The sequence below is a fragment of the Brachionichthys hirsutus genome, unplaced genomic scaffold (assembly GCF_040956055.1).
Source record: "Brachionichthys hirsutus isolate HB-005 unplaced genomic scaffold, CSIRO-AGI_Bhir_v1 contig_296, whole genome shotgun sequence".
NCBI classification, from domain to species: Eukaryota; Metazoa; Chordata; class Actinopteri; order Lophiiformes; family Brachionichthyidae; genus Brachionichthys; species Brachionichthys hirsutus.
Genome location: NW_027180457.1, coordinates 44,597 through 57,456, shown reverse-complemented (window position 1 = coordinate 57,456; position 12,860 = coordinate 44,597). Strand labels below are relative to the sequence as shown.

Here is a 12,860-nt window from a genome sequence, read left to right as displayed (position 1 = left end):
TGGGCCCAAAACTAAGAGCTGGTCTTGTGTGTGCTGTTGTGCATATGCTGCTCGTTATACATTGTTGGGTATTTAATTGACCTGTGCCATAGTCAATGCAGATTTTGGAGGCTCATTTTGAGAGATCTCAGGGAAAGTAAATATTTTGGTGTGATGTAAGAACAGATTTCCAATCCACCCCAAAAGTTACAATTTGGATAAATGTCCTGATCTGGAGACAGTTACGTGAAAATATCCAGCTGTCATCCTCGCCCTACCTGGTGGTAAGAAGGACAACAGTGACAATATTGTCTTCCAACTGGGTCAGAAAAACTGTGACCTCTTGATGAGTATTTCACAGGTTTTGGAACTTAACCAAAATTGCTGGCCATGTTCCAATTTCACTTTTAGTGGGAGTTGAGATTCATGGAGTGTCTTTACTATTGAATATGAAAGCTAGTTTTATGAAGTGTCCGCCCTAAAACAATGTGACACTAAGTGGAGTCAGAGAGGTGTGTGTGTGAGTTCTTATGAGTTCATGTGTGTAAAGTCAAAGTCATGTCCTTGAGATTGTTATGGGTAGACAGATAGGGGCTGGCGGCGAGGAGAGCTCTCTCAGGGGGTGATGGAGGAGGGGGGAGAAAGACGGGATAATACTAATTCCATTATTCAGCCGAAACAACGAATTTAGATTAGTCCAAATAGGCAACTGATCCTCAGTTGTTCCTTGTTTTGTGTGCCAAGGCGAGACTTAAGTCCAACCAAGCCAACACCAAGTCTGGAGATCTGCGATACAGTTCGACCTGCTAGCGCAAGATGGTATCCAGTTTCTGTCGGCCCTCCCTGGATCGAGAAAACATACGATCCCCAAGACACCAAAGAGCACTTTTAGATCCATGGTCAATTTATCCAGAACATTGAAAGCCGCAGTCTTGGAGATTTTCCGGTAAACCCTCGAAACTCCCGTCCCAATTAGCAGATGCCCCACAGCCAAATATCTTCCACATCCTCTACAGATAGGACCGTGAGACAGACCACTCTCCATTTCTCCCAGGGATCCATGGTGTAGCCTGCTGCGTAGGTCCCGTCTGGACAGGTGGGCTCCCCCCAGAGACCCATGCCTGGGTGAAAAAATGTGATCAATCGCACTAAGAGACCAGTTAATCAATTCCATGATATAGTCAACAAGAGCTCAGCCCGCCGTGGGAAAGAAAGAAAGAAAGAAAAAAAGGCAGACAGACGAGACAAAGAATGCAAGCAGGAACAGAGAGAGAGAGGAAAAAATGTGTGCTCTCGTCAAAGACCGGAACAAGGTAGAATGGATTTTTTTTTTAAATCCCTGCGGCCACTTTAATCCATCCATAAAAGACAAGCAAATTATAACTCTTTGCCGTATAACGTTTGTAGTCGTCAACTTGCAACCTTTGCGACAATTTGACTTCACGACCGTACTTTCTATCACTATCATGGCGCAGCATAATTTACTCACGGTAATGCAACATGGGCCGACTTACAAACAAATCGGCTTGCGACTGATCGCTCTGAACCAATTATGGTCTTAAGTCAACGACTCCCTGTATTCGTACAGGAAGATTAAGTTTATAGATTGGGCATTTATGCAAAACTTTTGCCTAAATACATTTCACTTCTTGAGAGTTTGCATACATCATGAATACATTTCACTTCTTGAAATGTATTCATGATGGATGCAAACTCTCACAAACTGAAGTTGATTGTCGAGGTATTGCAGCATTGGCTGGAGTGAGTCATGATCCCCAATCAGAAGTGATGGAAGCTGATTGTTGCAAAAGAAAACAAGTCGGGGATGGATTCAGTCTTAGAGATGTGTTTGGACCTGTGTGTAGTGTGTGTAGTGTGTGTGTGTGTGTGTGTGTGTGTGTGTGTGTGTGTGTGCACTCTTAACCTCCTTTTAGGTTACATTGACATTGGTCGTCAACACAACACTCATTTTCAGACACTTTTCATTTCTATACAAAAAATATACATTTTGTAAGATTTTCAATAATCATGAAGATAATACTCAAATGTGTACATAATATGATTGTATCCTATTTTAAATCTTGTGCAGCACAGTTTCAAATGTTGCCGAGGTATCATCACCTTAAAAAGGTTCTGCCATTTATCTATCTTATGTTTAACCTCATCTACTTCATGGGCCTTAAGGGGTTGTGGCAACCAATAGCATCAAAGTATTATGTGTATTTGTTTTCGTTATCTTTTATCTTATTTTAACATTTTACTTGTAAAATTTGTGCCGGATGGAAAGCTTGTTGAGAGGAAAATAAAGACCTTTTCTATTCTATCTTGTGGATGGCATCAAGGTGAGACCAAGAATTCAACGCATGGCTGTCAATCAAGAAAAGCAAAGGGAATGTAAAATGTCAGAATCCTAATATTCAGATTACCCTTCGAAGCACCAGGTATGAGCAGCTATGCATGTGCTCCTTTGGGCTCCCCATCCCTGTGCTATACATATTGTAATGTAGTGATTGAATGCTAAGGTGCTCACATTGTAGCTACGACAGCTAGAAAGGTAGTAGCCTACAGCAAGTACTTAACACGTTTAACCACAATCACCTTTTCTGAAATTAGAAATCTAACTAACACAGTGATCAACGCCAGTGCTTCCATGGTTGTTGAAAATGCATGACATTACTCCTGACATTTGCTTAATGCAGTGTGAATGCAAGTTAAGGGCCACCATTGTTGGTGGTGGTAATGTTGCTAGCAGCACTAACCTTCACGCTATATGCACTGTAATAAAAAGAGAACACTCACTTTCCCACAAGTGGAATGCCTTAAACACAATTTATGGTTGTTTCTATGAACATTAAAAATGCTCCGAGCTTGCTGTTCTGGTAGAAGAGCAACGCTGCTGTAAGAGATACAGATATGGCCCTATGTTCCTTAATATCCAGAAAAGTACCCTGTTTTTATTCTGAAAAATGCTTCAAAGGCGTGTTGTTTCTTCAAACACATGTTTGTTTTGGGATTTCTTTTGAGTTGTTGTTTTTTTGCTCTTTTTATTGTCCATTTTTGATTTCTGGTCAAATTGAATGGTTTTAATTTTGTATTAATCCAGATATATTTATGCATTTTAAGAGGAATCCGTCAGATATGCAGGTCAAAAAGTATCCCTGGACTCAATCCATATGTTTTTTTTTGTGCAAACACGTTGATAAAATAATAATGCCAGTTTATGCCTGTGCTTGTCAGTGTGAGAGCATGTGTCACACTGTTTCTGGTAAGCACAGGGCTTCCACAGCATTACTGGGTCCCTGGGAGACGCCGCCAATGACAAAGAGAATGCTGGCTGTTTGCACAAGGGCAGAGGAGCAGCGTGCCGTGGGCATGGGAGCGACAGACTCCCAGCGGCGCTTCACCGGGTTGTAGCTCTCCACTGTGCCCAGTGGCGCTGGTTCATTACCTGGGAAAAAATAATGAAACATGTCAGAATGGCATGCGGGAATTCAAGCCAGTAAATAACCAATATATATTAATTTGTGTTGAAAACAAAGCAAAAACCTAAACTGGAATAATAATTTGAATGAGGTATTTGTTTTATTTCATTTTAGAGATAACTGAGACTGAGATTTAAAAAAAAAATGTTCCCCAAAATCTGCAGGCCTTCAAAATTTTCCAGAGCAGCCTTTAGATATTTCTAGCTATTAGTTGCTTCTACAAATAACTTTACATTTTACACTTCTGGACTGTTTGGACCTGGCACTTCTTATTAGCAACAGGTCTGAAAACATGTTGCCATGAACTGACACATCGCCCACAGTGAAGTGTGTGTGTGTGTCATAAAATGGTTGCTGTTAGAAACTAACATGCAGACCTCCTATCCAACATACTGAAGGATCCCCAAGACTCAGCAAAAAAACATCAAAATCATATCTGAGTATCAAGAAAATAGCCAGCCTTTTGATAAACCAGTTTTGTCAGATGCAGCGAGCTCATAAAAAGCATAGCTTGAGTATGAAGTAGAAAAAGACCTTGTTCGATGGTTGTGTCTCAATACAGAAAATTGAAACACAAAAGAACGGATTCACAAAACAATCAGTGAAGCTATATGAACTGTAAAATGTTAATGCTTTTATGTAAAGACACTTTTAGCAGCATATTTTGAAGTGAGACAACAATTTCGAAAGTATATTTTCTAAAATAATTGCCAAAAATATCACTGGGTATGTGTTTCCATGGCAATGGTTGGCTGGTATCTGGGAGCCCATGATTGTTCACTTTTTATATACCAATACTTATTAAATCTGTCTCTTTAAATGAAAGAAAGAAGGATATCAAAAAATACTGGAAAGGTTCACATTATTGGCAAAGAACAATCTGGCACAGAGTGCATGTTGGGGGATAATATAAATGAGGTCTTTATAGGAAAACTGAGGCAGCTACGGTGAGATATGAAGTTAGCCCTGGTGAATGAGTGGCTGACAGGCAGGTTCAGAATGCAGGCTCTGTCCATTTATTGGTTTACATTTTTATTTTATTCTTTTCATTTTTAAACTGAAGCCCCAAATGGCAGATGACGCAAGCAACATCACCATTTAATCTAACTGGGTTTATTTCCCATGCTCCCTCAAGATGTACAATAAGTGCAGGCAAGGTTTGTATTCTGCTTGAAGAATTTATAAGCCTAGCTAAAACATCAACACACTGACAGAAAACTGATGCCAATTTATATAACAAACAATAAAAAAAAATAAACTGCACTCACGAGAATACTAAAATTAGAGTTTATCCTGCCAGGCTTTTGCAGTACATATATTTCATGATATGTGAGGCTAACGTGAACCCGTGTTCATCTTCAGAGTCTAACTTTCTCTCTTTCATGGATTGAAATGTCTTAAAGGCAGGTGAGCAGATAGAAAGCTCACATGACATGGACAGCACCATGGAAACGACATGTCCCATGTCCCACATCACAGCACATCACAGCAACTCTCCAAGTATTATTGAATAGTGTGTGTGTAAGCAGGACTCTCATCATCACATTGCTGGAAGACATTTCCGAGTCGGCCTTTCAAAGATACTCTGGCCTCAGATCCTTTATCATTTTTAACGAAGGCCCATTTATTAATCCCCAACACACACATACACACATGCAAATGGTGTACAGATAAATACTGCAAACTACACCAGCTGCTTCAACCCTTCATTGCTTCTATTCATGTTTATCAGCCATATTGTTAATTTTACTCCCTCTCTCCTCCTATCCTTCATACTCCCTCCATTCTTTGCCTCTGTCTCCTCTTGCTGTTGTTCATTAGCTTGGTTCTTCATCCTTTCTGTTCTTTTTAAATAAATAAAAAACCAAATCCTAATCTTTCTCTCTCTTGATTCTAATCCTGTCTTCTACTTTGAGGCTCTATTCATCTGTCCTTCTCGTCCTCTATTCACCGTTGTGGTTTCATGTTTTCTTCTTTGATGCATCTTATCTTGAGCTGTCTTCTTGCTCTGTGTCTGTCACCCCTCCAACTCTAAACCTGTCTTGCATTTGTCTTTGCCTCTCCCTCTTCTGGAGAAACACTTTTTTCTTTTTCCTCATCTATCTGTCTTGCTGTTTAGCAATTAGTATATAATCTCGACCTCATAGCATTGTTGAAGTGAAGCATCTGTCATTCATTTTTCGATTACCTCATCCAGGGAGGGTAGAATTTTGATGCCGTTTTTCTGTTTGTTTATCTGTATGTTAGCAGGATTACAGAAAAAACAACACCTGCTGGATGGATCCTGATAGAAAAAAAATTGGAAGATGGTCCTCGGTCTATCTTAGATCAATTTTGAGAGTGATCTGGATACAAAGAAAATCTGGATATTCACATTTACATTCAGGGTGGCAGTGGCTTGGGTTGGGAAGCGGAGAGTCCACCGATGTCCCTTGAACTTCTAAAGACAGGTACAAATACTCCGCATGTCTCCAGGACCCGGAGACATGCAAGTCGGATCTCTTATCACCCTGAAATGTTTGACCCTCTCCCCTCAGGGAGGAGGCTACGGTCCATCCGGACCAGAACCTCCCGCCACAAGAACAGCTTCTATAAGACTCATGAACACTTAATAATTCTGTATCGGACCCTTGAACACTTTACAACTGGTAGCTTGCACTTTTCTTATTTGCACTGCGAGATTGTGTTAGTTTTTACTGCTGTTGATACACATCTGTGGATCCACTCTTGATGCTGCTGTTTTTGTGGTGTGTTCTCTATTCATTGTTATGTTTTTAACAGTGTATTTTACGGCATACCCTACAGCATAGCGCTATAGCTTGCATTTTGTTATTGCCATTACCTTCTGTTACATGTTGCACGATTGCACCTAGAAAAAATCCTAGTCTGTGAACCCTCATTGACAATGGCAATAAACTGATTCTGATTCTGAAACCGTGACTCCACTCAGTCTCTGTATCTCCGCTTGGTGTCTCTCACTGCGCAATGCAGTCTGTATGAAGCCGCTTTATGCTCTTCCATCCTGCCGGGGGGAAATCCCGAGTTGCTTTGTGAATAGGTTTGTCTACACACAGTTTCCGGTGCGGAAACAGCTGAACGGTTGCCATGGGAATGACGTCATCTACCAGTTTAGCAATGAAGGTTTAACAGTAGGTTTCATTGCTTTTGCCAAGCTAACCAAATGTTCCCTTTCTTGTTGCGACATGGTTACTGAAACATCCTGGCTCATCTTGCTACTGTTCCAACAATCACCAACTTAATTCACTTCACAATCACAAGCTGGTTAAAATGAGCCTTTAATTCATATGATCATGTTTTCTGTCAGAAGCAAGACTTTATTTCAAATGCACCATTGGCGATATAATAGAAAGAAGAAGAATAATAGAAAGGTTAGTGAAGACATTTTGGAGGATAAAAATGACATTAAAATTAGTCTTCTGTAAAGGGAGTTTGAAAAAAAAAAAACTATGAAAAGGCTTTTTCCTCAAGAACCAAAATGTCCTTCCTTGTAGAAAATGTTAATATATGAAGGCAGTACAATGTTACCTCAGAGAAGAGCAGTCAGAGAACTCTTAAGTTCTTCAAAATAGGGGTTTCAGCTACCTAACCTGTCCAGCCATCCATAGATCAGTTTGACACTGAAGAAAAGTTGAAAATCTGATGATTATTATAAAACAATGCTGCCTCGAAGGAACTGATTCCATGTATACTGGACGTGTAGAATCTATTAGACTGATACCTCTGTCACTATATCTAGACCCTCCTAACACTAAATTCTAATTGTATTTTTACCCATATGTGAAAACTGTATATCCTTGTACACGCATAACTACATTACAGGTTGTTAGGTATTTATGGATGTATTTTTTATATATATATTTCCTAAGTAAAAAGGCAGGGGATTGAAAAAGTGCCAGAAACCAGCGATGACTCACAAATCCACCATAATCCCAAGGATTAGATGGTGAGCTGGCCAAATAGCTGGCACTAACCGAAAGAAATATGACACATTTTCCCTCATCCTTCCACAGTCTGACATAGTTAACAAACACAAACAGCCATTTCCTTCTCTAGATATATTTCCATTCTGTCCCTGTTCCGCTGCTAAATTATTCCCTAAAGAGTGGTGGGTGGTGGGTGAAAGCGAGAGAACATGCAAACTCCACACAGGAAAATACCAGGTCCTCAAATGGATTTGAATTCAGAGGTGTAGGAAAACAGCACTAATCACTGCACCATCATGCTGCACCAACTTTCAAGCGATTGCTCAACAAGAAAATGCTGCATGAGTTTCACCAATAACTATCACAAGCAAAACAAAACTAAAGAGTGGAGAAGACCCTTCAATGCTGCTAATTGTGTCAACAATTGTGTTCCAGAAAACACTCCTGGTACACAAATGTTTAGATGATCAAAATAATTCTCATTCCTTAAGTTACGAAGAGCAAAAACGAGGAATCAACTGGACTTGCACGTTTGTTTGAAGACGTTTGACCTCTCATCCAAGAGTCTTCTTCAGTTCTAACTGACTGGTAGAGAGTCCAGATACTTAAACATCAACGGTGGATCATATCATCAAGTTCAACCGTGAAGATGTTAACGCAGTCTATACCGAAACGTGTACTTCCAAATAAATCTGTACCTTTGCTATTGTAACATATATATACATCAAGTACATGTTTTGGCAGGGTGTGGCGGGACAACAGGACGGTCTTGCCCAGGTCTTCAGTGAATATCAGACCTCTCCTGTACTGTAATGTTTTCTAGAAGTAAACAACTGTTGCGATTAAAGTCACTGCTCTGCTTGAAATGTGTCTTTGCACAAAAAGCTTGTTTTCTCCATTTTTCGTCGCAAACTGTTGATTTTGGTGAATTCTGCTTCTCTTCAATGGCCAATAACTCCTGATGAAAAGAGATTTTACGCTTTCATTTGATAGGTTCGGTGTTTCCACTAGTTATAGTACACACTATTCCGTGGGTCTTGATAAATAGGTCAAAATGAGCGAAAACGGCTGGCACTGAATGAGTTAAGGACAACGTCCTGCCTTTCTTGGACTTTGCAGTACACTTTGAAATGGATGGGAATCTAAGGCCAAAGAGCAGAAACATCCAGAATGCTCTGAAGACATGTGGCTGTCCGAACTAGGCATTTGTCAAGATCAACAAATATAACAACAAAACGAACCAGGAACAGGCGAAGGAAGACAAAAGGAAACCTGTTGCCCTTCATTGCTGATGTCTGAGAAAATTCAAGAGAATTTTCTGTAAACACAAGATTCCCATACACTTCAAACCTGGCGACACCCTGAGATAGATGCTGGTCCGCCGGAAAGACAAAACACCCAGACACAAACAGAGCGATGTAGTGTCTGCTGTCCAGCTCAGGGAGGAACGCAGCAACAGGTACATTGGAAAGACTAAACAACCGCTCCACAAGCGTATGGCTCAACACAGGAGAGGCAACTTATCAGAACAAGACTCAGCAGTTCACCTGCACCTGAAAGACACCGGACACTCCTTTGAGGACAGTAATGTCCAGGTGTTAGCCAGGAAAGACAGGTAGTTTGAGAAGAAAGAAGCCATTTTTGTCAAACTGGAGAAACCATCCTTAAATAGAGTTGGACGATTGAGGCCTACAATTCAGTGTTGACCGCGACCCCAGAAACCACAAGACTGGGTACCTGCTGAGTACCTGCACAGACCTTGCTTAAGTTGTTTCTCCAGCATGGATGCTGTTGCTTATGTGTGTACGTACAGAATTATGCAGGAATCCACATAATGATTTGCATGCATATCATTATCATACATTTACACATCATGCATGTGCATTCACTGTGTACATGCATGATTATAATTGTAATGATGCGAACAAACACAGACATTAGTCATCGCTGCTCAACAAGCATTCTGCAGAAGAAAACCGCTGACCTTGCATTAACTTTTCTCACTCTCTCTTCACACTATACTATTTATCTTTAAAAATGCTGCTCAGTCAAGGGGAAAATGGAAAGTTAATGAAGCATTAATTTGGCCGAGTGTGTGAGAATGTAGATTGTCTGTGTGTGGCTGACTGGCGAAAGGTAAAGTCAGCAATAACAGTTTCAGTGTACGAGTCAGGAGAGCAAACTATCAAGTTTGGTTGCCATGTCACATTAGGGTTAGTGATGACTGCAGTAATTTTAAGGAAACTAGCCCAGTACCCAGTACAAGGTTACAGAAATGAGTGAATTCAATGTGTGGAACGCAGCCTCAATAAGTAGCATAATGTGCAGGGACTGTCTTGGTTGACAAATCTCTGTAATGTCGCATGGCAGTTGGGGACCGCGCCTCTGGACCGGCAGATCGGGGTGGTGGTTCCCCTGAACAAGAAGGGCGACCAGAGGGTGTGCTCCAACTATAAGGAAACCAATCACGCGTCTCATCCTCCCGGGGAAAGTCTTTTCCAGGGTCCTAGAGAGGATGATCAGACGGATAGTCGAACTTTGGATGCAGGAAGAACAATGTGGTTTTTGTCCCGGTCATGGAACACTGGACAAACACTACACCACCCATCGGACGCTTGAGGGTTTGTGGGAGTTTGTCCAACCAGTCAACATGTGTTTTGTGGATTTGGAGAAGGCGTTTGACCGCGTCCCTCATAGTATCTTGTGAGGGGTGCTTCGGGAATATGGAGTATGATAAAAGGCAGCCCTGCCAGAGTCCAACATGCACCTGGAATAGGTTAGGTTAGGTTCAACATTATTGTATATTACACATGTACAAATACATTGTAACAAAATGCAGTTTAGCATCTAACCAGAAGTGCAATTATTGGACAGAATTATACAGGTTAAAATTATTTAGAGTTGTTATGTACTCAGATTTGGTGCTATTAACATTCTATAAGCTAGACATAATATATGGATTTCTATGCATGGATATTAGGGATGGAACGAGATTAAAATGCCGTAAGATTTCTCATCCTTGCGTTAAACAATATTTTGTTTACTTTTACTATTGAATCCTTGAATCAACACACGGCACTGAAATCAATTCACAAGCGAAAAAGGGAATAAATGAGCTGACCTAGACCGCCAGCTGCGATTACTCTTCCTCCCAGGCAACCTGCCACAAAGTCAGCCCTCTTCTCCCTCATCCTGGATGTTCTGTTGGGTTTGATCCAGATACCTAACAGAGAAGGAGGCAGTCAGCTTGTGACAGTTTATCACAACAGAATACAGGTTCCATGTGGTTTTAAAGAACAAAATAAAGTATCAAATAAGTAAGTTTTAGAAAACTACATGCACATTTAAATGATCAAATATTTAAAATGAAAAGCACTGCTCTGATTCCAGACTTTTCTAAATTTTCTTGGCTGCAGTGGTTCAATGGTCGAAGTCAAACCATGTCTATTAGTGAGGGAAATGCAAATGCATGGTAATTAGGTCTGCTTCACAGCTGGGACCACAATCCATCCAAAATTATCTAGAGTTGGGGGTGAGGGCAGAACTCTGCAGAGTGGTAAGTTCATCCTTTTATGCGTTGGGCTTTATGTACTTGAGTTGTTGGGGATGGAATAGTCAGTGGACCCTGAAGTGGACACTGATTGGCTGTCATTCTTTGTAAGGAGTTTGTTTACCACCGAGGCAGCTCAAATTTAACATCAACGCAAAGAACCCAGTCACGAGTGCAGCTACAGCTAACATTAGCATCGAAGAAGTTAACAACTTGGCGAGCCATAGCAAAGCTCTGCACCAAACTAAACTGGGGGAGACACCCCGCTATGAGCAAGTCTGCGACCGACAAGCTGACAAATGTTTTTTCCAGAGATTTTATAAAATGGATTCAATTAAGTTTGTAATAATTTCCCTTGATGCTGCACGTAATTATAATTGTACTCATTGGAATTTTGTTACGCTATCAACGCTATCATGAAATAAGACCATGAAAGGGGTTAGGGGGATATTTGTGTAGGGTAACTGGTGTAAGAGTTGTTTTCTTTCTTCTTCTTTATAGCTACGACACTGGTTGTTAGGGGGTGATTTTTGGAAACTGGAACTGATGGATGAATGATGAATTTGACGACAGCCCCGCAGAAGAGGAGACGGCGCTTCATCTTCCCCCGGAGTTGGCGTGACACCGAGGGCGTGGCAGTTGGCATGCCAGACACCTACACAGCTTGTTGAGTGTGCTGCGTTTAGCGTGCACAATAGGCTACATGTGTGTGCTGCATGTGGCATGCACAGCAGGCTGACTGGCTGTCCGGTGTGTTTGATGTACTTTGAATCACAGTTGAAAAGTGGCTGAGATTCTTCTGCGCATGCGATGACGACCACATCGGATGCGTAAATTGAGAATATTGTCTTCTACCTGCTAACATTTTCTTTCGCGGCTTTGTTTTTCATTTTCCCGTATTTACAGATTTCCCCGTACTAATTTCCACAGCAAAAATCAAAAATCAGATTTTCCCCAATGAAAATACCTTAAAACGTATTATTTCACGGGTTTGGTTATTGGATTTTCCCTTTGCTGCCATGCATTTGGGTTCTTACTTGCCTTGTTCTGTAACAAATACATGTATACATCACACTGTCTGTGGTTGTGTGTGTGTGTGTGTGTGTGTGTGTGTGGGGAGGGGGGGTTGAGTGACGTGCAGGGCCGGTATGTCTGCTGGACTCAGCTGGAGGAGAGCAGAGTGTGTTATTTAAAGCCCACAATCAATTATCTTTCTTCTCCTCTTTGAACCTCACATTTTGTGCCCATGACAGAACTCAGTATGGCAGACACACATGTTTGGAGAGATATACGAGGCGAGGCAGGACCATACACACACACACACACACACACACAATGCAAGCTTGATACAGTTTCTGATATGTATGTAATTGCAGAAATTTCAAGTGTAACTATGAAGGCTTTCTGTCAGATAGGCACACATGCACCAATACTACATTTGCCATGGAATACTGTCACATCCCGCCACGGCCAAGGTGGAAGTGGGAAGATATAGGCGAGGGATATAATTTGTAATGACAGCAGATGCTCTGGGATCACATTCTGATGGCTCGCTAACAGCATTTTGAATAATGTAGGCAGAGTTTAAATGCTTTAACGGCATGTGCTACCATTTACAACATCAAGCAGCTCAAAACAATGTTTTTTTGCTTTTGCAGCTGCTGGTATTGAATATTTTTTTGAGGTTATTATTGTTTATGTTAAAGTATCTTAATTTCACCCCAAAAAGTCAGCATACAATAATTAACAGCAAAGCAGTAAAGAGCTTAACTTCATAATGTACTCGCAAGAATAAGCAAAGCTGCAAAATCATAAAAAGTAGCCTAAATCAACCCTTTTTAAGGCATATTTTAGCAATACATCTATTATTCTGAAACAAAAGGTGCACTTAATTATATTAAGTGC

General features: G+C 40.9%; 1 protein-coding gene across 1 annotated transcript in view; it reads right to left on the bottom strand.

Moving 5' to 3' along the window:
* Positions 1–3,230: 3,230 nt before the first annotated feature.
* Positions 3,231–12,860, bottom strand: part of klhdc8b (kelch domain containing 8B) — a 50,059-nt gene continuing 40,429 nt past the window's right edge. Inside the window, exons 4-5 of the mRNA XM_068758528.1 lie at positions 10,527–10,628; positions 3,231–3,427 (exon numbers count right to left, since the gene is read on the bottom strand). Coding sequence (XP_068614629.1) covers positions 3,231–3,427; positions 10,527–10,628 — 299 coding nt within the window. The remainder of the gene's footprint in view (positions 3,428–10,526; positions 10,629–12,860) is intronic.